Source organism: Diadema antillarum, unplaced genomic scaffold (assembly GCF_040938485.1).
Source record: "Diadema antillarum isolate AM-2024a unplaced genomic scaffold, OU_Dant_1.0 scf00000209, whole genome shotgun sequence".
NCBI classification, from domain to species: Eukaryota; Metazoa; Echinodermata; class Echinoidea; order Diadematoida; family Diadematidae; genus Diadema; species Diadema antillarum.
Window position 1 is genome coordinate 259770 of NW_027271098.1, and position 25444 is coordinate 285213.

Genomic DNA, 25444 nt, shown 5'->3' on the forward strand with positions numbered 1-25444 from the left:
CTATCGGAGGAGGGAAGAAGGAGGAGGAAGAGGAGGAGGAGGAAGAGGAGGAGGAAGAGGAGGAGGGGGATTAGCATGTTAGGAGAGACAGCGGAAAGGATGTGTACTCGTACTGCATAGGAAGACATGATTTGCAAGATTAGTCTGCCGTGACACTCGACATATATTGCGGGGTAGAAAGACGGGACAAATGCAAATAGGAGTAATCTGGGATTACCGGACCGGGGAAAAAGGCGTCATTAATTTCAGAGTGATAGGGTGAGGCATGTCTGCTCAGAGCTGGGAGCACATTCTCTGTGACTCATAGAACAGGGTTTTGTTTTCGCTGAGAAATATTTTTATGTTTAGAAAAAAAATGTATTCCCATTACACGAGCATCCACAGGCATCCCTCTTCCATCCCTCCCCCCGTGTATCACCAATGATACTGTCCAAAAAAAAAATGATCTTAGTAACAGAATTGATTTTGTTTCCCTTTAGGGGAATCTTTGGAGAAGAAAATAATTTTAGGGGCTTGTAATGATTGCATCTCAGCAATGTGTACAATTGTAATTGAAGATATATTTACGTGAACAATGTAGTAATACTATTAAATCTTTTGCACTGTGAACTCTAATAAGCAGTGTCTTAAGCAGTGTGAAATCTGCCATAGCAGTTCTTAACTGATTAATCTGTCATTGTTAAGTACTTATTTGGCACTTTATTGTGGCAGCATTCTAGAATACAACCTGAAATGAGTATTTGATAATAAAAACTTTTGCTACAACACATTCTTGATGATAATCCTTCTCCTTTCTCCATTGTCTCCCTGTCACATCATCCGTACAGTTTCGAAAACCAACCTGTCTGTCCATGAGGACAAGAACCGGGTTCCTTTTGTCAAGGGTGCATCGGAGAGGTTTGTGTCCAGCCCTGAGGAGGTCATGGAGGTCATCGATGAGGGAAAGTCCAACAGGCACATCGCCGTCACAAGTAAGTTGGTGATACCTGGGGGGTGTTTCATCAACGTTTGTCAGCGCTGACAACTTGAATCACCACAGTAACAGTCAGTGACCAGAGCATCTCAGCCAATCAAAACCAAGGATTTTGCTGAAATTGTCAGCGCTGACAAACGTTGATGAAACACCCCCCAGGTGTCAGCCTCAAACTTTTCATGGCGTTAGGAAAATATGGCATACTGATTGACAGACACAATGCACATGATATATTTGTCATAAACAAGTGCAGTCTGACTTCGGTTACTATAAAAGCTGTTATTTTCACAAACATATATTTTCAGGAGTGAGGAGGTCACAGGCATTTTTGCGAGATGTTGTTTGCCACTCATATGAGCTGATATTCTTGTATGATACCTCCTATCATAAGGTAGCAAAAGTAAATTATTGTTTTCTCTATGGGTAGCTTTTCCAAACTTTAACACATTTGACCACACCATCGAAGTGACAAGATTGTTGATAGCAAGGTTTTAGTGTAAAGTGATCAATAAAAGGCTGATTGAACTTACTCTGAATATCTATCATGGTGACATTCGTACTCCACTCATTTTTTTTTTTTCTGTCAGTTATATTCCGTTTACTTGAAGATGACTCTAAAAAGACAGAACACCAAGAAAGCAAGCAAATAAATGAAGAAGAAAGAAAGTTTCAATCTGCATAGCGTCATGGCACCTCACATGTTAGGTCTGTTGTAAGATTTGAGATCCACATTTTAATCACCCTTTCCTCCTCTTCTCAGACATGAATGAGCACAGCTCACGTAGTCACAGCATCTTCCTCATCCAAGTCAAGCAGGAGAACATGGAGACGAAGAAGAAGCTGAGCGGTAAACTCTACCTGGTGGATTTGGCTGGTAGTGAGAAGGTACTTTAATCTCTCCCCCTACTCAGTACCAAATTTGAGATGTGTCAAGTTCCATCAGACAGATGGGAAGCAGAGCAGGGTGACATGACATACTGTATGCTCCTGCGACAGTTGCTCCAGTCTTATTTTCTCCCAGGACTTGGGGGTTAGGGTTAGGGTTGTGATGTGGTTTAAGGTTTAGTTTGATGTAGGGATTAGGATTAGGGTTAGGGTTGTGATTGTGGGTAGAATTTATGTATGGCTTGGCATGCAGATATTTCATGGGAGCAATTGTGGCAGCACCAAATGTCATGGAACCAGCATATTCATCATGAATTGATGAAGCCTGGGTATAGGATTTTAAGCAATATACAGAGGGAGAGACTGGCCCAAAGTTTGTTCTAAGTGAGATTAACACGCATTCTGGTATGTTCTGCATTGTGTTAAGTAGCAGAAAATAAACAAACTAAACAAATCATGCTTCAAACTGCATCTATGATGAAACGTTGACATGGTGATATTAGATGGACAGTCATAGGAGGAAATCATGTTATAGTTGATGTGAATGTTTAATCCTGGAAAAATGATTTTATCATACTCATTATATTGGAGGGCTTTCAGAGATCTATAGCCATTTGAATCCATCCACTAGTCTGATGTGGACTTGACATCAAATTGCTCTCTCTCTTTCTGATCTTGCTTATGTGTTTGTGAATTACTTATACTCAAAGTAGCTGTCAGCTCTCCATAAATGCCCTTCTTTATCATCGTCAGATGAGCTTCCAAAGGGCATTGACCCCATCAAATTTTGACAGAGCTTATGCTCCTATTGTTTGTTTGTGAATGTCATTAACAATTGTGGTGTGAAATGTATGATCTTTTTCAGGTTAGCAAGACAGGAGCGGAGGGTACTGTGCTAGACGAAGCCAAGAACATCAACAAGTCTCTGTCTGCGCTTGGAAACGTTATATCTGCCCTGGCTGAGGGCAAGGTGAGTGTTCTGTGTTTTGACCCATTGAGGACGGGCTGATTTTGCCACAACACGCATTTCCCATAGAGCCCTGCCCGAGTGTACTCGGGACTCGTCCTCATTGGTCTAATTACATGTATCTCCGCTGAGGGAGTGAGTGCTATATGAACATACTGTGCATGGACATATTATTTGAGATTTTCACTACCTTGGAAATAAATCTTTGTCTGGAAACATGACATGATGTCATCCTGAAGTCGATCCTGATCTTGTACAACGATCCTTTGGAGCTACTGTGCTCTAGAAGCATATCAGATCAAAACATTGGTAATATGTGGGTATAATAATACTCAAGGTTGAAGAATGATTTTTGTGTGTGTCTACTTTCATGTTTTCAAACTGCGAAATGGTTTCTGTTTTGCTCCAGAAATCTCACATCCCATACCGTGACAGTAAGATGACCCGTATCCTCCAAGAGTCGCTGGGAGGTAACGCCCGAACCACCATCGTCATCTGCTGCTCTCCCTCCTCCTTCAATGAGGCTGAGTCCAAGTCAACTCTCATGTTTGGCCAGAGGTGAGTGGGACCACAATGGACCACATACCCCTAGGGACCACACACCACAGTGGACCACACACTACTGGGGACCACACAACAGAGTGGACCACAAACTCCAGTAGACAACACGCTACATTAGACCACATGCTACATTAGACTACATGCTACATTAGACCACATGCTACATTAGACTACATGCTACATTAGACCACACACTAGTGGACCACACACTCCTGGGGACCACACAATACAGTGGACCACACACTGCACTAGACAACACACTACAGTAGACCATACACTACAGTGGACCACACACTGCACTAGACAACACACTACAGTAAACCATACACTACAGTGGACCACACACTGCACTAGACAACACACTACAGTAGACCACACACTACAGTAGACCACACACTACAGTGGACCACACACTCCTCCGGGCCACACAATACAGTGGACCACTCTCTACACTGAACTGTACACTCCTGGAGACCACACAGTACAATGGACCACACACTACAGTAGACCACACGCTACAGTAGACCACACACTACAGTAGACCGCACACTCCAGTAGCCCACACATTCCAGTAGACCACACACTACAGTAGATGACAAATTACAAATTATTTTTAGTAAGGCCCAATTTTAGACAGATCAGATCAAAATGATGTTTTAAACAGTCATACAAAATTATTTAAACCTATGCTGATAAAATGTCTCCACAACTGAGCTCATAATATTGTCTCCATGGAGAAGCTCAAAAGAAGGGGGGAAAAAAGTCTCCATGTGGGAGTTAATATAGTAGACCAATCAAGATGTTCCATTTGTGACCCTGCACCACAAAGCAAACAAAAAGTCGCCAGACATGAATATTTAGTTGAGGACAGATTCTTAAAGAGCAGGCTCTAAGCTTTGAAATGGTATATAACTCAGTTCATATGGACTCCCCTAACCTATCTAAATACTGGATAGAAAGCACACACTCTGGAAAAGTGTGAACTGAGAAAAGAGGCCCTGAAGTACAGCGTCTATTGAAGCGCTTAATCTTTATCGAGTCGTACTAGCTGTGCAATGAAAGGGACAAAACACAGGATGCAAACCACTGGAGCAACAACAATGAAGACATTATCAGATTAAGCTGAAATTGAGCATGTTCTATCAGCACATTCTATCCATGATTGATACCAACTTTTAAAGCAGTGGAGTTATTCTTTCAAAAGTTATTAGACTTGAAAGTGAAGAGTGTCTAAAGGATTTCAAGAAATGAAAAAGGGACGCTAAAGACATAACTGATCATTCTATTCTCCCCCAAAAATGGGTTGTAGAAAAACTGCTGGAAACACACTTTCCCATTCATGTTATGATCCCAATCTAAAGAATAATGTAGAAGAAGGATAGCTCTTTCAGAAAATATGAAAAACTCAAGATTGACTCGGTTGACCCATTTCACCTTTTTTGAGTCCTCACATGAAATCAAGGGGTGCGACTTTTTGTTCGTTTTGTGATGCACGGTCACATTTGGTCGCTCATGAATGATGCATGATTTCATTTTACTGTGATACCTACACACAGAGCCAAGACCATCAAGAACACAGTGACAGTGAACATTGAGCTGACAGCCGAGGAATGGAGGAACAGGTATGAGAAGGAGAAGGAGAAGAATGGCCGACTCAAGGCACAGCTCCTGGTCCTGGAGGCAGAGCTGCAGAGGTGGAGAGCAGGTGGGTTTCATGGGTGTGGTCTTTCTTTAGGACCGGTAGTGTGACTGTTGAATATTGATGCAGGTGGGTTTGGGCGTGGCCTTTCTTTAGGACCGGTAGTGTGGCTGTTAGATATTGACCAGTATGTGATGATAGTACTGATAATGGAATACAAAAATTTCCGACCTACTGGTTAGTTCATTTATTGTCATCAAACAGGATCTGCAGTTGATTGGCGTAGAGATAAAATGGCATTATATTATTTCTTTGGGAAAAAGAAAAAACCTACTCTGCTAGCAAACCGAATGGAGAAATTCTGTAATCTATGTGAACCAATCATATGAGGATTGAAAAGTTGGGATTAGATCCCTTTCCTATTTTTGAAACAAATTTCCATTGTCGTAATATAAGTTATTCACTTTCCAACCAATTCACCACCAGAGTTTGACGAGTAGAAGCACATGGAAACATTAATGCAATATTCCTTAACAGCTGTAAAGACAAAAACGATAGACACACACAGGCCTGAAGACCTTAATTGCATCCTACTGTGTTTCCACCCCCTCCCCTGTCCCCAGGTGAGAGTGTGCCAGCCAATGAGCAGGTAGACAAGAACCCTGAGATCCTCAAGGACCTGATGCCCAAACAGGAGACCATGGTGCAGGTGTCTGAGGAAGAGAAGAACAAGTGGGAGGAAGAGAGGGCCAAGCTCTTTGAGCAGCTGGATGAGAAGGTGGGGCTGAAAACTTGTTACCTTTTACATGTACAAAACCTCTTACTACTCATACAGTCCGACCTTTCCCATCTGGACATGTTGGGACCAGCACTCATCCGGATAAGGGATTTGGCTGGATATGGGAGACTCACTGTTTCATACATGCAGCTGTCTACCCAATGGTAGCTACATGTAGGCCCTACATGTATCAATTTTGCGTTGACATGTCACATACTCTTCAGCTGATCTGCATTCAGAATTCTCTGACAATTTCCTCAATGAACGATCGCCTCTACCATGCCCTGATTTAATGAAAAGTTTTCTGTCCAGTTCCTGTGCTGATCGGGGGGAAATGAATGTCTGAATGCATGTTATTTAGATGGAAGTTAGATGTGAATGTATGTTACGATAGGAATAATTTGTACTTTGGAAAAAAAACAAAAACATCACGCTGAGATCGTATCCGGATAATAGAGAGATGTCGATAAAGGGAGGCCGGGTAGGAGAGGTCGGACTGTACTTGACGGATGCATCAGAGACAAAGTACACAATGCCTTGCCAGATATCTTTGTGCATCATAGTGTTTGCATGTAAAGTGATCCATGCATTAAATCTTGTGCAATGCAATCAATATAGTTCAGAGATCTCCTTCCTCTGTATGGGGAGGTTAGTCTCAAGGAAATTACATCAGATATGGTTTGGTCCTTGGCCCAGAAAAGGGACCAGGAAATTATGTTCTATGACAAGCTACAATAAAACACATGGGTAGAATATATCCATAGAGATATCTATTTTACAGTGTAGGTCTTGGGATATGGAGATGACTCTAGAGATGCTAAGGTTATACAAGATCAAACATGCTGATGCAATTTCAGAGATACAGAATGTGTCTGGATCATATTGTTTTTAAAGGCAGAAGGGATATTAGAGTGTTTTCACATTCAGAAAGTCATGATTGGGCACTAAACACAGATTGTATGTGTGTTGCAATGTTGGCAGTAATGTGGAAGAGAAAAGGAGCATCAGAAAGAGCACAGTAGACATGTTCAATTTAGGAGAGAAAAATATTAGCACACAATACAGTCTTTCTTCTTGTTATTGATATCACAATTATGGAGTCAAACTTCAGGCAGTCACATGTTCTGTGTTTATTGGAATAACCATGTACAAGTGACTTGTACGAATGAAACCGTTCTCTTTAGTTTAGACTGTTTGGTCAAATGTCATGCCTTTTATATTGTATGCATGGAGTATTGATGCACATTTCAATGAACATTGTACTTACACATATCACCTGTGTTAGATGAACATATATGCATTTAAATCAACCAGTTTTTGTCTGAGAACATGCAGAAATCCTTTCTTTGGGTTTAGTGTCTTGAATAATTTATTATCATGATGTTTAGATGAGGGTTTGGGCTGGTATGGGGCTGGGGATGAGTATGAGGGCTGGATTCAGTAGAGAGAGTAATGGTTAATACATGTATGCAAATTTATGCAAAACAAGTGTCAAAATAAAATTTTTTAACAAACTGGAGCTATGATTTCCCCCACGGAGTGTTATAGTTCTCTAGAATACTCCAGTAGATTGAATACAGTGCCAAAGTGCCTCTTTCCCCCCAACCCAACAAACACGGGTGTGGTCCTGTGGTTTTTTCCCCTCCCCACAGGACAGCGAGATTGACAACCAGTCACGGCTGACGGAGAAGCTGAAACAACAGATGCTGGAGCAGGAAGAGCTGCTGTCAGCCATGCAGCGAGACTATGAACAGCTCCAGAGCCAGATGGGACGCCTGGAGGCAGAGAACGCTGCTGCCAAGGAGGAGGCCAAGGAAGTCCTCCAGGTTTGTTTTGATTTTGATTTGATTTGATTAGATTTCTGGATTTCTTTTTCATACATAAATGAAATACAAAGTCAATTGAACGAACTAATTGAGCACAGTATGATTTGAATCAGACAGTTAAAACAGATAAATGATTAATTCAAATTTCCAACATTTTTTCTAACACAATGTAAAATGAAAACAAACAGGCATTATTTTGTGCACATATTCATGCAAACATAGGATCCCATATATCTGTCGTTCAAAGACAAATTAAGCAACTCTTGATGTAACAGAAATACAGGAGACCTCCGTCGTGTTGTCCATCTCAACTCTATGATAACCCCCAAACAAACAAACAAACAAACAAACAAATGAACAAACAAACAAACCAAACATCCAAACAGAGACTGCTATAGAACCTAACAGCAGCATTTCTTAATCCTTATCATGCATTGCTTGCTGATTAGCATGCATGCTGGAGTGCTTTCATCGAAGATTGACACAGATGTCTGGAGACCAGTTGTCGATGAACAGAGATTACTGTGAAAGTGGACATTTTCGCGATGCTCAAAGTTTCACTCATTTCGCATAACCAGAATCTACCGCGAAAATAAAAGCACACAAGTATTTTTTTTTTTCTCCCACTGGGATATTTATGATTCTACATCAAACATATATTCATCTGAACACATAATACATCATAATATTTCAAATAACATCATAACATTTCATATAAAATACTTTGAAAAACAACCAATAAAATATCGTGACTCAAACCATCATATAATACATCATATGATACATATCAAGAGAACAGAGTATTTTTTGCTTGCCATATGATCAAGTGGTTGAAGTCTTGATTCCACGAAATTAAAAACTCACAAAACTAAAAACATCCACTTTTACAGTTCTGAATCACTCTGTTCCCATTTGTGGTCATGGCCTTCCTGTTGGACTGAGGCACATTACTACACCTATTTAAGTGAGCTTGCTAAATTTACAACTATGTCAAGTTTGGATTTATTACTGAATGCTGATGAAAAAGTGCAGCAAGTTAAAGGGTGTGTACAGTTCTGGTTGAGGTGAAAATTTAGCTTTTAACGTTTTGCGAGATATTCAGAAACCACTCCATGAGATGTCAAAGAGCATGCAATTCTAAGGGGTATCAAAAGTTTATTTGATGAAAATCGGTTTTGAAATGGCTGAGATATCCCAAAACAAGGTGAAACAAAGAGATCCTAATAAAAGGCGTGGCCTGTCGCCTTTTATTATTAATACTTTTTTGGATATCTCTGCCATTTGAAAGCCAATTTTCATCAAATAAACGTTGAATCCTTCTTAGAATTACATACTCTTTCATATTTCATAAGAGGTTTCTCATTATCTCACTTAGGAATGCTCAAAACATGAATCCCCACCTCAACCAGTACTGTACAGTCCCTTTAAACTAAGTGCCTGGGCTCATAAAGGGCTAACACATTGTGGACCCATAATGCTGAGCTCCATCCTGTCTACCAATAGGGCAGTAGAATGATAAAGATAAAGCTTTGTCACAAAACTCTCCTGAGAAGTTGATTCCTTTGATATCGTGTGATTTTTGGATATGAGGTACATTTGACTTTAGTTATCTTCTGCAGTGTTGTACAGATGCAGATACTGGGATCAAAGGTATGAATAAACAGTAGGAACTTCATTTAGGTACCTCATAAAATCCTGCACAAGAATAGATTTGTACATAGTCAAGGAATTCGGGAGGGAGATTGTTTCAGACATTCTGTGTGTGTGTGTGTGTGTGTGTGTGTAATAACTAAAAAGCAAAGCTATCAAGAAGCAATGAGATACGAATTTTTCTGAGATTCAAATGATTTGCCCTTTGACCTTTGCCCTCATGTGACCCCAGGCCCTGGAAGAGATGGCAGTGAACTACGACGAGAAGTCCAAGGAAGTGGAGGACAAGAACCGACTCAATGAGACGTTGAGCGAGGAGGTCAACGAGAAACAGGTTTGTCATCCTGAAATACTCCCTAGTATCCCCACCTTTCAACTGAATGCCTTGACTAGTCCCAAATTGCCTTGTACGTGTGTTCTCACTCAACTTTTCTATGTTGCAGTTAAGCTTGACATACTTGTTTTCAAGCTCTTCTGTTGTGTTCTGCCATTGTTTATTCATGATCACATTTCTCCCCAGTCTGTTTGCATAAAAAAGTACAGAACACAAATCTCTAGGAGGATTGTATTTGCATTGGAAGAAAGTTGTAACTCAACTTGATTGAAATTTTAAATAATGGCCTGTCTGATTCTCACTGTGTTGAATACCTTGTGAGATCTTTCTCTCGCACATTTTCCTGTGGTTTTCCATTTTCTCTGAAAAAAAAAAAGATCAGAAAATGGCAAAATGAGAATGCACACATGGTATAATAAGACCCAAGAGGTACTAACTACAGAGCCATCAAGTCTAAACCTCATTGTGTATGAATGCCTCACAGTAAAGGTTCTGTTCTTGACCTTGCCTCCCCTCAGACTGCCCTCTCCTCCACCAACATGGAGCTGCAGAAGCTACAGGAGCTTGAGCAGCACCAGCGCCGCCGCATCACCGAGATGATGGCCAGTCTCCTCAAGGACCTCGGGGAGATCGGTACAGTCCTGGGAGGCAATGCCGCGGACATGAAGGTGCCATTATCTCAACTCCTTGGCTTGTTTCCTTTTCAAATACTTTATCTACCATTTTGTCAGTAATTGTTGAGATGATTGTGATGGGATGTCTCCAAGGAATTGTTGTGGTGGGGGTTATGATGATGATTATAATGGTACAGAGGAAGATTTTTGTGGTACTGGTTATTACAGTGATGGCAATGATGATTCATTAGGATGTTGTTGAATATGAAAAGTGAATAACAGTAATGAAATATATCAATATTGATCATTGTAGCATTAGTGACAATGCCATCCTCATCATGTATCCTGGATGAGGTACTGTTAAAATAGGGGGAAAAAAAAGGTGGATAGAACAAAATCCTAGACATCAAATTTGTGATAATTTTCTTACCCTTCCCCCCCCCCCCAAAAAAAAAGAGACAACAAAAACAGATGTTAGTACAATTATTAAATGTCCCTTTCCATCATACATAATTTTTTTTTTTTTTTTTGGTGAGGGCCGATTTTTTTGTGAAGTTCAGAATATGTGTGCTTAGCATTCCATCTCATGCTACCCACCTCTATCTGTCTCTCACTCCAGCCCAATGTGGAGAACAGCGAGAAGGTGGACGAGGAGTTCACCATGGCACGCCTCTTTGTCAGCAAGATGAAGACGGAGGTGAAGACGATGTCGCAGCGCTGCCGACAGCTGGAGCAGAGCAACATGGAGCACGAGTCCAAGATCAGCCAGAGCGAGGAGGAACTCAGCTCATGCAGGATGCTGATCCAACAGGTAAGGGGTCTGATGCTGATCCAGTAGATAGGGGTAGGATGCTGATCCACCTGAGTTGGGTTCGATGTTATTCCAGGAGGTAAGGGTTGCATGCTGATCCAGCATTATACGGATGGGGATGCTTATTCAGTAGGTAGGGGGTGGAATGCTGGTTCAGCGGGTAGGAACAGGATGCTGATCCAGTAGGTAGGGGCCAGATGCTGATCCAGTAGGTAGGGGTGGATGCTGAACTAGCAAGTTGGGGTAGGAAGTTGATCCAGCAGGTAGGGGTGGGATGCTCGTCCACCTGACTGGGGTTGGATGTTGTTTCAGGAGGTAAGAGTTGCATGCTGATCCAGCATAATACCAATGGGAATGCTTATCCAGGAAGTAGGGGGTGGGATGCTGATTCAGTGGGAAGGAGTGGCATGCTGATCCACCTGATAGGGGTCAGATGCTGATCCAACAGGTAGGGATAGGATGATGATCCAGCAGATAAGAGTGGAATGCTGATCCATATGGTAGGGGTTGGATTCTGATCCAGCAGGTAGGGGTTGGTTTCTGATCCAGCAGGTAGCAGTTGGATTCTGATTCAGCAGGTAGCGGATGGATGCTGATCCAGTAAGCAGGGGTCAGATGCTGATCCAGTAGGCAGGGGTGTTATGGTGATCAAGTAGGTGGAGGTGGGATGCAGATGAAATGACAACCTTTTAGAGTACCTAAGTGATGACGTCACAGTCTTCTGTTACAAAAGTCTGGTTCTAAACAAAATATCTTTGCACAAAGGTTTGGGTAATTGGTTGGATCGGGGAACGAGCATCGTTATCAACCATTGTGTTCACAGATATTCAGGCTGCAGAGGTTGTATAGAATCACTTTCCATTGCAATGAATTGTAGTCATCACTTGAAGATTAACAAGTGCTGTAGTGGAGGAGTTATCATTGTTTAGTAATGTTAGCGGTACCTTGGCCTTACAGTCGGCCATATTTTCATTTTCCTATACAGCATGAAGCTAAGATGAAGTCACTGCAGAAGAACATCACTGAGGTTGAGCAGAAGAAGAGAAATCTTGAGGGCAATCTGGATTCCCTCAATGAGGAGGTGGCCAAGCTGAGAGCTGCAGGTTAGTCAGTGGTAGATGACAGTCATTTCTATACCAGTCTCTAGTCATGTGCTCTCTAACATGCATGTACCCTATAGCCAGTCAAAAAACATGACTAGGATGGTAAATGATGTACATATGATGGTGATAATGACAACAACAACAACAATGATGATGATGATGGTGATGATGATGAATGTTAAGATGCTGGTGTAATTAGGATTACTTTACATTTGATGATACTAAAGTAAGGTGAAGATACCGATAGTGGAGATTGTACCAACAGTGTTGATGATAGACAGGATGATAAAGATAACAGTATAGATATTGATGACGAAAGTGAAGATGAAGATGAATAATGTGATGCGAGAGATGATGATTATGGTGATGATATTAGATGCTAATGATGATCAAAGAGATGATGAGTTTGTGGAGGTGATAAAAATAATGATACAGGTATGTGATAATGATAGTGATGATGCCTGTGAAATCTGACAATGGTATGATAATGATGATGATGGTGATGATGATGACGATGACGATGACAATGCTGATAATGTTATGTACCATGGATACATGACCAGGTGTTGATGATGATGAAGATGATAATGTTATGTGATGTTGATACACAACCAGATGTTACTATCTTTCAGAGTTAGAAGCATGCATACATGTATATCAGCACTCTGATAATGACCTCTTATCTTTCATGTTTCATTTTGGCCCCACAGAGGAGATGCGTTTGGTAGACCAGGAGGACATGAAACGTGAACAGGAAGACGAGATACAGCTGGCCAATGAGATGAAGGTATGATCGTCACATGTTTTCCCTCCCCTCCCTCGTATGACTCTTTTATCTGTTAGGATGCATACCATTTCTTCACTTTCTTCCATGTGCTGGTGTATGTGGCCGTCGTGATGCAGGGAATACTTTTCCTGGTATCGCATTATAATTAGCTATGGATGCTTGTACCACTGTTACACAAACATCTTTTGGGTAGCAGTTTTCTTCCATAGAAGTGTACAGTATACCATATGAAATCGCCGGCCTCATGCCAAAAGGGCACTAATAGTGTACAAAGTCTATGGTGTTAAGGCCCTTTTGGCATGAGGCCGACGAAATATTGTTCATCAGGTGAAATTACTTATCAATTTCGAGTTGGAAAATTATTCCCTGTCATATATTTCCTAGGTGCCAAGTCCATGTTAGCATGTTGATCTCTTCACCTGACCCTTTTAAATAGTTTGAAGAAAGTAGAGATAATTCCTTCTACAGGACCATTAGTTTTATTTGTAATTTTTGTTGATGTAGGTATTTTATGTAAGACATGTAAGACATCTGATATCAAGCTAACAAATGGAAAGAGGTCATAATGGTATGAAGCCATTGAGGGTAAGATGCTGTTTTGTGAGAAAATGTCCGGTGAGATGAAACGGCGCTACGCCTGTTCCTCTGCCAATGTCCTTTTAAAGTTCATGTATCCCTTTTGCAATCATGAAAGTTTAAATTCCTTTCATAGGCTGGTATACTTGAGGCAGGTAATTCAGACATTTCCTCAGAATAATAAAAATTGAAACTTCTTTGTGATGGAGGGGGGAACACAATTATAGATTTCCCATGAATTTATTTGAACCCCCCTCCAAAAAAAAAAAGTTCCAACTGTTATTCTCAGTACAACAAGCGAGCATATTCTCCAGTGACATGGGGTAAGTCTCGCATTTCTTTCTTTTTGTAAAACCCCGAGATATATCACCATAAGATGTCATGCATGATGTTGAGAGATATTATTCTTCAACCATGCATAATTTTTTTGAAATTTGCCAAAGGGATGTATGACCTTTAACCCCACCCATCCCAATCGTTGTCTCCTCGCCCCGCCCAGGAGGCCCTTCAGGAGCAGATGGAGGCCCACAGGGAGGCGCACCAGAAGCAGCTGGCCAAGCTCCGCGCCGAGATCCTGGAGAAGGAACACATGATTGAAGACCTCCAGGAGTAAGTGACTGTCTTAGATTTTGAAAATTTGAATTTGAAAGTCTTTGAAATTTCATCGTCATGTTATGTTGCTTTGTATGCAAACAGAAAATTCAGAGAAGTAAATCAGTGAAAATTTGGGGGGGAAAAATCTGACCATAAAAAAAGAAAGAAAGAGTGAATTGTTCAAGTTCAGTGAGTATGACAAATTGGCACCTCTGAGTGAGCTAGGTTGTGAGCATCTCTCTGTTTTGTAAGCAAAATTTCACAAATTCTCATATTTCTCAAATATTTGGGCACAGACAAAACTTATCCACTGAGGAGGACATGAAAACACATGCTACTCTCATCATATACCAAGAACAGACTTCAAGTGAATTTTCCTTAAAGGACAAGTTCACCTTCATAAACATAAGGATTGAGAAAATGCAACAATATTAGTAGAACACATCAGTGAAAGTTTGAGGAAAATTGGACAATCGATGCAAAAGTTAAGAATTTTTAAAATTTTTGTGTTGGAACCGCTGGATGAGGAGACTACTACAGCTTGTGAGTCATATGCGTACAACAGTATAAAGAAAATGTAAAAGAAAATTCAACATATTTTCACTTTTTTCGCATAATAAAAGAGCACTTGACTTGCCTCTTTCTAAAGGCAGGGGGAATAATATTACCCATAACATTTGTCGGTAACAAGTCAGGGGAATGTGTACTTTTTTCAAAAGATGGAATTTTGTGAAATTCTCTTTATATTTTCCTTATATTGTTGTAGGCATGTGACATCTAAGTTATTCATACACTGCAGTAGTCTTCTCATCCAGCGGGTACTGCACAAAAACTTCAAAAATTCATAACTTTTGAACGGATTGTCTGATTTTCCTCAAACTTTCAATGATGTGTTCTACTAATATTGCTACATTCTCTCAATCCTTATCTTTATGAAGGTGAACTTGTCCTTTAAGGGAGAAATGAAAACTTGTGTGAAGATAAGTGCTAGATTTATATTTATACCGTGCAGAGAAAATTTATCAAGATTGATCTGGAAAGTTAGGAAGTAAACTCTGTAGTTGTCTAAGTGGATGATGGATTCTTTCAGGTTTAGAAATTGATTGATGACGTCAGATACAGTGCAGAGTGATAATAGGTGCCTTGATGTTATATTAGGATAGATGATTGTCTGCATAAATACACTATTCTATCTGTGTAACCATGGTAACCGAAGTGGTCTGCGTCTCTCCTGACCTTTGCAGCCAAAACCAGCGCATGACCCTACAGCAGGAGAAGCTGCAACTGGACTATGAGAAGCTGAAGGTGGAGGAAGCAGAGAAGGCATCCAAGCTGAGAGAACTGAGGTTAGAGCTACATTTGTATTCTCCTCCCATCCCTTTAGTCTCTGGAATGCTAACTCTTTATTTCCAGATCCATACAGATGCTGTGCATATTCCACAAACTTGATGGACAACCTTCCTTTATATGGATATGATGTTGTTCCCGAATTCATTTGTCAGTTTACGCACCGAAAGAAGAGGTGGAACTGAGACATCGAAGTTCGTTTTTCTGTATCATTCTTCACAAATGTTAAACTTTACCTGTAACACTTTCTCACATTGAATTGCTTTCCAACTCTTATTAAATGTAATTGCAACCAAAAAGTATCTCAAGTGTGTATCTTGTATTAGCCACTTTGTATCTACTGCACACAAACTCTGAATGAAGTCTCTAACAAGCGAATGAAGTCTCTAACAAGCCAACAACATAGGGAGAAGTCTCTATACTCAAAGACACATGCTTTCATCTGATGGAGAAATACAGGCTGTCATATTCATGTCATGAAATTTACTTTCACTTTTGTTTTCACTACCACAGCCAACAATTTGACCGTCGTGAGCAAGCCAAACAAGACTTGAAAGGCCTTGAGGAGACAGTAGTAAGTTTGGATTTAACCCTTCTAGTGCCACAAGGTCGAAAGGCTTGAGCCAAGCTAGTTGTAGATCTAACGGTACCAAGTCTATTTTGAAACATAAAAAAGGTTGTTTTTGTCCCTACTGTTCAACTTTTCACCATTCTTAATCTGCCCATAGAATAAAGAGATACATGAAATAAATTGGAATTTGTTTTGTGATGTGTATTATTGCAGAATATTATAAAACTTTCCAACAGTTTTTATAGTTCCAGGCAACCCAGTGAAATGCTAGAACTAGAGCATTGCATAATTTCAGATTTGACAATTTGTGTTGAACTGTTATGTCTAATTAATAAAAAAACACACACATTGCTCTAAGGATATTTTATGCATATCAGTCAAGCAGAATGCACTTCATATGAACAAATCGCCAAATCTCAAGACACATCTTATTTCCCCTTTTTCCAGTAAAGCTGATGACACTTCATATAGGGATGATATGAATGAGATTGGGCAAGAAAGTAATGACTTTACTTTTCTGTTATTTGATTTCACTAAATGGCAAAACCTGGGATAGTAGATTGATCATAAAGACAAAAGATGTCAATTCCCTCCGTCCTGCCTTGCTGAAGGTCTGAAATGGTGCAAAGGCTCATGGGAATGATGGTTTTTCCTTTCCCCCCACAGGCCAAGGAGCTTCAGACGCTACACAACCTACGCAAGTTGTTTGTGCAGGATCTGCAGAACAGGGTGAAGAAGGTCAGTTTGCCTTGACCGTGTCCAGTGTCCAGTGTGGCTTTGGGCTTGATGTACATAGCTATCATCTGGCAGGGTTTGACCACTTGGCTAGTGAAAGCCGTGGGCTAGTGGACAAGTTTATAACTATTTCTAGACTAGTGCTGTAGCGTGGCTTTGAGTTTGATGTGTCTGGCTATCAGAATACGATTTGGTCAGATACTAAGCTACTATTCTATTACTTCCCGAATTGCCCTCGGCTAGTGAAAGCCACGGGCAAGTTAAAGCAGTTTCAAGACTTGTCTTGTCCTTCTAGTTACTGTGAGAAAATGGTAGATGATCATGTTAATTTCAAAGTAAATATGTAATTTTGATTTGAAATGGGTATTGATTATTATAGACTCACCAGTTACAGACAAGCTTCACAAAAGTGATAGATTAGGATTGGAGGCTGAAAACTTGCATCACAAAATGCAAGCGTATGTTCAGCTATGTGCCTTCCTTAACCTGTAGAGGGTAACAGACACATACATTGTTTTCAGTCGATGAGCAAATCACAACCATGTCTGTTTGTGTTTCACCTCTTGCCAGGCTCTTGAGGGTGGTGACCGTGACGACGATGCGGGAGGCAGCCAGGCCCAGAAGCAGAAGATCTCCTTCCTGGAGAACAACCTGGAGCAGCTGACCAAAGTCCACAAACAGGTGGGTGTGACCAGAGTAGGAGGAGGAGGAGGAGGAGGATGGGGAAGTCCCATCCCTCATCCTTGGTATCAGAGAGCAGTGGATAAGGGGTGGGTGTGGCTGGATGAGGAGGAGGAGGAAGGGAAAGATCCCCTCCATCATACTTGGTATCAGAAAGGGGTGGGATGAAGGATGGGTGTGGCTAGAGAAGGATGGGTGTGGCAGGAGGAGGATGGGTGTTTCAGGAGGAGGAGGGGGAAGTTCCCTCCCTCAACCTTGGCATCAGAGAGGAGTGGGATGAGGGGTGGTAGCGGGGGAAGATGATAGTAACTTTGTTGATTCTTTATAGACTTTAACCCTTTTAGGGCAAGCTGATATTGCTGTTACTCACATTTCCCATAGACACCTGCCTGTGTACACGTATCATCAGGACTAATCAAAAGTCTGTATGTGTGCTTTTCCATGCATGCAGAGCCCTCAGGAGAATCTGACTGTAGTGACAATCTTGTTTTGGTAACTTTATTCCATTCGAATTAGGACAAGCGGTTGCAAGGGTAATACACAAAAGAAATCATAAGAGTATAAATCATCCTGTAATGCGGCATCAGGATTCTTTCCCATCTGTTTTCATCAGAGACCATGTCAGGCTTTGCATGTTGTACACGTACCTTTATTTTGACATGAAGGTGTCACATAAAATTTGACCTTGCATTTCCATGTGACCAAGTACGTAGTTCTTTGACACTGGCAATGATGTCTAAGATTATTATGGAAGAACGTGTTACAAATTAAGCTCCAAATAATTTTTCTCGTGAATATACCAAAAGCCCCTGTGTGAGCTAAATGTATTTCTAAATTTTTGCTCTTACCTCACAGCTGGTGCGAGACAATGCTGACCTGCGATGCGAGCTGCCCAAGCTTGAGAAGCGTCTCCGGGCGACGTCTGAGCGCGTCAAGGCCCTGGAGATGTCTCTGAAGGAGACCAAAGAGGGCGCTATGCGTGACCGCAAGAGGTAAGACCTTTTCCTGCTGGTCATGTGACTAACTCTTCTTCCTCTCCATTTAGTGTACTCAGAGCTGCCAAGTCTTCCTGATTCTGCAGGAGTCTCCCTGAAAATGTCAAAATCTGTTCATGTCTGAATAAGAGAATATTAAAATCTACCTGATGTGGGAATTATTTGTGCCCATTGAAATACATGTAACACACAGATATCTCCCTGATTGCTTTTTGGAATCTCCCTGATTTGGATGTGGGAATGTTGGCAGACCTGGTGTACTGCTATGTCTTCTAAGCCTTGCACATTCCTAGTGATTTGATATAGTTGGAGCAGAGCGGAGATTCTATAATTGCCCATTTGTTTGCTTGTGTTTTTGCGAGGTTTTCGGATGCAATTCATATATAATGATAGGATCGTTTTATAAATACATCAGTGAAACTGCCATGATCAAAGGATGATCGATGTGCTTTATGTAAATGCAAAATGCATTGATTTCTGGAGAATATGAAGAACTGCTCAAGTTCTCTTTGTGAAATCTGGAGGACCAATACTGAGAGAAAACAGTGCAGTCTTGGATAGAGGCTACAAAATGTCATGAGTCTCACTACATAATCAATATAGCAATTCAAAGCACAGAGCCATCAAGGTTGCCCCAAAGTTAAACAACAAATTAATAATTTCTGTGCTGTTATGAGAGAGCATGTGCCTATAACCAAGATTTTGTTTGGTTTTTGCGACAGGTATCAGCAAGAAGTGGACAGAATCCGTGAGGCTGTCAGGCAGAGGAACTACGCCAGAAAAGGAAATTCAGCCCAGATTGGTAGGAAGAGAGAACCCAAGTTTTTATCACTGATACTCACCCATCTGTCTATAACCTGTTATGGAAAAATTTGCATAGAGGAACAGTGATGTTGAATGCACTCATCTCTTAAGTGAACAACCAAAGTGACTCATGCAAGAGTTATGAATCAGTAACAACTGTTATTTTCACAGAAAGACCTTGGAGATATTAGTGAAATCTGTCGCAGTTGGATATGCAGAGGAGCAGGCTATGTTTATGAAAGTTTTTTTGTTGTATATTTACCAGTCCTTTTAGTGACTATAGTCCTTACTCGTGTGTTGTTGAAAGTCGTCAATGTGATTCAGAAAATTTGGGGTTGTGTCTGCCCACACGCAGATCCCTGTGTTAAATAGCGCGCTGCTCACAAACGGGATGAAAAATTACATCATGTATTGGATGATGTCATGAAAGTTGTGATGCTTATCTGTGCTACCATATCCTGATATCAATTTCAGCTGCATATCTTGTTGTTTGCACCTGCTTTTGCAGCAGTACAATGACCTTCGATTATGTCACTTTTTTTTTTTTTTAATGAAACACGCACCCATACATTCACAACAGCAGAAATAACTGACCGATGAACTGTAAGCTGTAATGAATTTTATTTGTGTTTGTTTTGCAGCCAAGGCCATTAGGGCGGGGCACCCTCCCATGTCACCTGGTGGGCCAGTCTCCATCAGGGGAGGCGGTGGTATCCGGGGAGGGGGCGGTCACTCGCCTGGCATGCGACCCCTCTCACAGGGCAGTCCGGAGCCCATTGCACAGTACAACAACATGGAGAAGTCGTAAGTGTTTCTTTTTTTTAACATAGGCTTTGTACAATCAATGTACACTACCTCGTGTACGCTGCCTAATGCGTTGAATGATTTTACAGGTTTGGGTTTTTTTTTGCCCTTTTTATGTAAATGTTCTATCATTTGATATTAATGTGTGGATTAAAAGATTGTTTGGACTTGTATTTACTTGGAGTATGTAATGAAGGAATACTAGTAGTGTAACACATACAGTCAAATCTGTTTATAGTGGCAAAAAAGAGACAAAAATGGTGGCCACTGTTGACAGATGACCGCTATGGACAGGGTATTTCAAACTGCTTTCCTTTCAGAGTGAATATTTCTTAATTACTGTATATGACAGGTGGCCTCTATAAACAGGTGGCCGCTAAAACAGGTTTGACTGTACTCCAATGCAAGTGCATTGTGTGGTATGTTTGTTTTTGACAAAATTGAGTTTGTTTGTTAGTGTTTTTTCCCTTTTTTCGTCGTCTTCATTTGGTTGCTAATGCCTCAACAATGGCTCAGTGAATGTGGAGCATGATACGTGTATATTGATGTATGATTGGGAGAGCCATTGCCAGCCTTTTGATCCAGGTGCATGTTTGTGTATTAAAAGGGTCATGATAGTTCTGGTTAAGACCTAACTTCACGTTTGTAACATTTTTTGGTGAGATAACGAGAAACCTCTTATGAAATATGAAGGAGCATGTAATTCCAAGAGGAATTCAGCGTTTATTTGATGAAAATTAGTTTGAAATTGCTGAGATATCCAAAAGAGAGCGATCCCAATAAATGGTGGGACCCATCTTTTATTACGACTGCTTTGTTTTACTTTGTTTTAGGATATCTCAGCCATCCCAAAACTGATTTTCATCAAATAAACGTTGAATTCTTCTTAGAATGGTATGCTCTGTACTATTTCATAAATGGTTTCTTGGTATCTCACAAAAAGTTTAAAGTCCAATCCTCATCTCCACCAACACTATACCATCCCTTTAAAGTGTGTGTATGTGTGTGCTTGCAATTTTTTTTTTGGTATGGAGTGTGATGGATTTTTCTGTTTAGTGTAGTGGTCATCTTGGGTCATAAGTGCAAGGTCATCTTTAGTAAAATTATTTCATTAGCCATGCTTTGAGTTTTTTGGTACTGTTCTAAATATCTGAAGATGCCTTCAAGCCTGTGCATCCACTGTTACTTGTGACACCTGTCAGGTTTGCACCGCTTTCAAACCATTTTTCTCCCCCCTGTCCTGTTAGGATAAACTCCAACGATGTGGAAAACATGGAGAAGAAGTCCAAGCGCTTGCCAAAGCTGCCACCAGGAGGTAACTATGGCAACCGATACACTGATGGAAGATGATAGATAGCTTTTGGGCCACGAGTGATCCCACATGGTCCCTGTTATAGGACGTTCGGAATTAGATCAACAGCATACTTGATGTATTTGTAGTCTTCCCCTGAATAACTTCTATTTCTGCTATTCAAGGAATTTGGTTGCCCATAATTGGTACTACTACACAAGTAATCAGTAATCAGTACACATGCTTTGACTTGTGAGGTTGGTTTAGGATGAAAGTGATTCATGATTTTACACTGCCTCTGCCTATTTAATGCTCTAGATTATGGATACAGAGATACCTATGATTTTTTTTCTTCAATCTTTAGGAATATATAGTATGTACACTTCATATTTGGAAAGAAATGTAATATTTGTGTGATCTTTTGATGAAATAATGTTTATCTGCTGAGCGGCAAGGCTCGCTGTGATAAAGAAACGCAGAAATGTCATTTAGGTATAATTTTCTCCCTACTCTACTGTTTGGATCAAGTGTATTCAAAACTCCTGTAAGGGAGGTTGAAGGGACTGTTGAAAGTATTTAGCAGCTGTGACAAGACAAATGCCTCTTTAGTCAATTGACAGAGTACCCCTAGTTGTCAATATTTTTGTTTTTTGTTTTCTTGATTTGACTTGCCTTGCCTTTCTCTCACTAAATAACAGGTTTGTGAGCACGAATGACAGTTAGCATGTTTTTTTGTTCTTTGAAATTTGTTGAAATGTGGTTAGAGATTAATTCATACGATTGCAATTCTACATTTCCAAAGAGAATTCCGTACTTTTCATACTTGTCCAAGTAGAGAGAGATGCAATTCAGTACACGTGCAATTTAAACAAATGTCAAAGAGATAAAAGGACATTCAAAGTCACCATAAAGTCTTTTGCTCTGTCCAGTTTAGTGATAGTGTATTTGCCAAATTTGTAACGTGTTTCTTGTCAAGCTGTGTTTATTATTAAATCAAATTGGCCGAATGATTACCTCGTATTATATGAATCAAATATTGATGACTGTATACTTCCTTTGTGGTTTCCATATCCTGCTTTGATGACAAAAATGAGTTTATAGCAACCACAAACAATACTGTGTTGTGACTTTATGATAAAAGCCTTTGATTTTTGTTATTCTCTGCATCAGGTAACAAGCTGACGGAATCGGATATCGCAGCAATGAAAGCCAGACGTAAGACACAGAGTAACTCCAGTGGCAAGGTTCCCTTTACCAGTGAGTTCATGTAGCTGCCTTGATCATTCATTTTATCATCACCTTACACTAAACAGGAACTCTGATAGATAATGATAGCAGAGCTGCCAAGTCTTCCTGACTCTTCAGGAGTCTCCCTGATAATGTCAAAAAGAGAATATTAAAATCTCCGTGATTTGGGATTTATTTTCGTCCATTGTAATGCATGTAACACACAGATATCTCCTTGATTGCTGTGTGGAATCTCCCTGATTTGGATGTGGGAATGTAGGCAGACCTGTGATAGTAATGATAGCTAATATTTTGATAGCACCTTTTCCACTGGATACAAAGCGCTACGAGATGCCATCCCTGGTCGTTGAGATAAAATACACTGTAGAACGAGGAATGTTTGCGTGCATTTTAATTTTGCGAATTTCGCAAGCGCCAAGATTTGCGAAATTAAAATGCACGCGAAAGTTCTACACTACACTATATGCATTGAATACCAGTGGCAATTCGCGAAAATTTCTTGCCACAAAACAGGCTATCAGCTCCAATTCGTGAAAATTTCATGCCGCAAATATATCATGTTTTACAGTATACAAATTACCAGGCAGCGACAGTATAAATCCAGTGCACATGAAGGGATTTCTTATAAGTAGGTCTTCAAATTTTGTGTGAAGTGATCCTGTGTTGGTGATAATTTCAGATGAGGAGGTAGCCTATTACAGCCTGTCGGTACATATCAAATATTTTTATGACTTGGTATCTTTACAATCCTAACAAGTATTTGAAACAGAAGAAATGAGCAGGCTCACCTTAACAAATTGTAATGTGAGCATTTTACATTAACCCCATTTGAAGTATGAGCCAGTAAAAATATTGAAAGGAAATGTCATGAATAAGTTCAATTTCTAAAGACCAAATGGATCACTAATAAACTTCAGTTTGTGGTATTTGGATATGAAGTTTTTGTCTTCAAACAGGCAAAAATTATGGTGGATTAGGCAGAAGTGTAGAGAGCTGGTCTTTTGCACTAAAGAAGAGAAAGAATCGTCTGACCTACCAATTATGTAACCTTGTAATAACTCTGCCATCTTCAGTCAGTTTTACTCATTATCATTCATACTTTTTCCCCCTCTCTTATCATTGTGCAGCTAGCGGCGAACAAGCAAGTTAATGCCCTGATGGAACTACCTATGGAATAATGTAAGAAAGAAAGAAATGTAGCTTAGGAGTTTAACATGTAATAACTCAAACTGAACCCGGGTGTGCAACTTGTAAAGATAGTACGACTTAGAGCAAAAAAAAAAATATATAATTCTAATACTAAGTATAATTAATTTTCTTCTTTCTTTTTTCAATAACAATGACTTGTAGGGGTAGGGTGTGAATACTGCGCAGTCAGTTTAACTTTATAATCATAACTAGTTTCTGTGGTGCGTTTAGCACTGATTTGGTATGTCTTTTATATCAATATCATGTATCCCATGTGAGAAATGTGTCTAACTTATATAACATCAAATGTTTAAAGTCTCTTGTACCTTTCAAATCTTCCTTAAAAAATATCTGTAAAATTTGTACTAGCGAGAGATACTTATTTGTCCTGCTGATGCAAGAAGAGGATGTAGTTTTAACGCGGCGGATTAGCTGCTGTCAGCCCCGAAGTTCCATCATCATTGTAAAGTTGTTCACAAATTGTACTTTTTGCCAGGCCTGCTACTTAAATTATTTGGATGTAAAATGTAATATGAGATGAGTGTTTGTGTCTAGGGTTCAGCATACATGACCTGAGTGTGAATGTTAAAATTCAAATGTCGCCACAGGAGATAAAGAGAATGAGCGTCAGCTGGAGTGTATCAAACAGTTGTAAAAACTTTCTCATTCTCGGTCGGAAAATGTTGAATGTGGAGTAATATTTTAGATTTCTTGGGGTATTACATCGTAGTAGTGCAATACGAACGTTATTAAGCAAAGATGATTTTTGTTTTGTTTTATGTGTGTCAGTAATATGTTTAATGATGATGATAATGCATATGATGATGATCGTTGAAATGATTTGCATACAAATTCAGAATGCGCTTAAGAAAATTTGAACTGCTCGATTATTTGATCCATTGTACTGATACATGACTTGCCTAGCTGTAGCGCAGTAACTGATTTGTGGTGAACATACACCACACTTTAATGACTTATAAATTGTGTTGGAACGGTATCGATGTATGAGTGTAGGTGTGTATGTCTGATACTAAAGGATTCATTCGAGCAAGGTAACTTGAGAAATACAAGCCTTGCACCGAGACTAATGTTGGGGTAGTGCACTCTATAAACATATGTACATGTACTAAAATTTGTGAAGACAAAATTGCCTATGTGGTTTTAGAAATTACTTGTAGATTGTTAGCAAGTTAGGCTATTGCACATTAGAACATCTCACTTAGGTATTGTCTGTTCGTGTCAGAATTGTGTTCGTCATCTTACTGGTATAGAGTTGTGGTTCATTCTAATCATACACATAGTGGGGTTTATCTCTTTGTGATGGTGATCTTGATATACTTATACAGCTTGTATGCTGCCATAACAATATACAATATAATACAATAAAAGCTCAGTACGCTCTTCCCATAAAGCTCAGCGAGCTTGCAGAATTACAGAAATGGAAACTTTATGAACGCAATTCAGAATGATCCTTAACCCAAATTCAGATCCAGGAGGTGACATACAAAATGGATTATATTGACCTGTTTAATAAATATGGTTATCAAGTGAATGATATAGTCTTTAGAGTGTTCATATGACAGAGTTTATCCTAAAGAATAGACACATAGCCCTTGTAGACATTTATTCACATCAGCCCTATGTTCACTGTCTGAATATCCTGTCCTTAGATTCTCAGTTAC

General features: G+C 40.0%; 1 protein-coding gene across 1 annotated transcript in view; it reads left to right on the top strand.

Annotated features, from left to right (window-relative positions):
• The window catches only part of LOC139724247 (kinesin heavy chain), a 75484-nt gene extending 50954 nt beyond the window's left edge, over nt 1-24530 (top strand). The window contains exons 6-28 of the mRNA XM_071635391.1: nt 828-971; nt 1734-1858; nt 2724-2828; nt 3235-3383; nt 4943-5091; nt 5649-5803; nt 7456-7629; nt 9512-9613; nt 10132-10281; nt 10847-11038; nt 12024-12141; nt 12852-12928; nt 14004-14113; nt 15343-15444; nt 15959-16019; nt 16683-16754; nt 17322-17432; nt 18288-18424; nt 19150-19229; nt 19873-20035; nt 21283-21350; nt 22497-22583; nt 23702-24530. Of these exons, the coding sequence (XP_071491492.1) occupies nt 828-971; nt 1734-1858; nt 2724-2828; nt 3235-3383; nt 4943-5091; nt 5649-5803; nt 7456-7629; nt 9512-9613; nt 10132-10281; nt 10847-11038; nt 12024-12141; nt 12852-12928; nt 14004-14113; nt 15343-15444; nt 15959-16019; nt 16683-16754; nt 17322-17432; nt 18288-18424; nt 19150-19229; nt 19873-20035; nt 21283-21350; nt 22497-22583; nt 23702-23724 (2654 nt within the window). The 3' untranslated portion in view covers nt 23725-24530. The remainder of the gene's footprint in view (nt 1-827; nt 972-1733; nt 1859-2723; nt 2829-3234; nt 3384-4942; nt 5092-5648; nt 5804-7455; nt 7630-9511; nt 9614-10131; nt 10282-10846; nt 11039-12023; nt 12142-12851; nt 12929-14003; nt 14114-15342; nt 15445-15958; nt 16020-16682; nt 16755-17321; nt 17433-18287; nt 18425-19149; nt 19230-19872; nt 20036-21282; nt 21351-22496; nt 22584-23701) is intronic.
• Nucleotides 24531-25444: the final 914 nt, after the last annotated feature.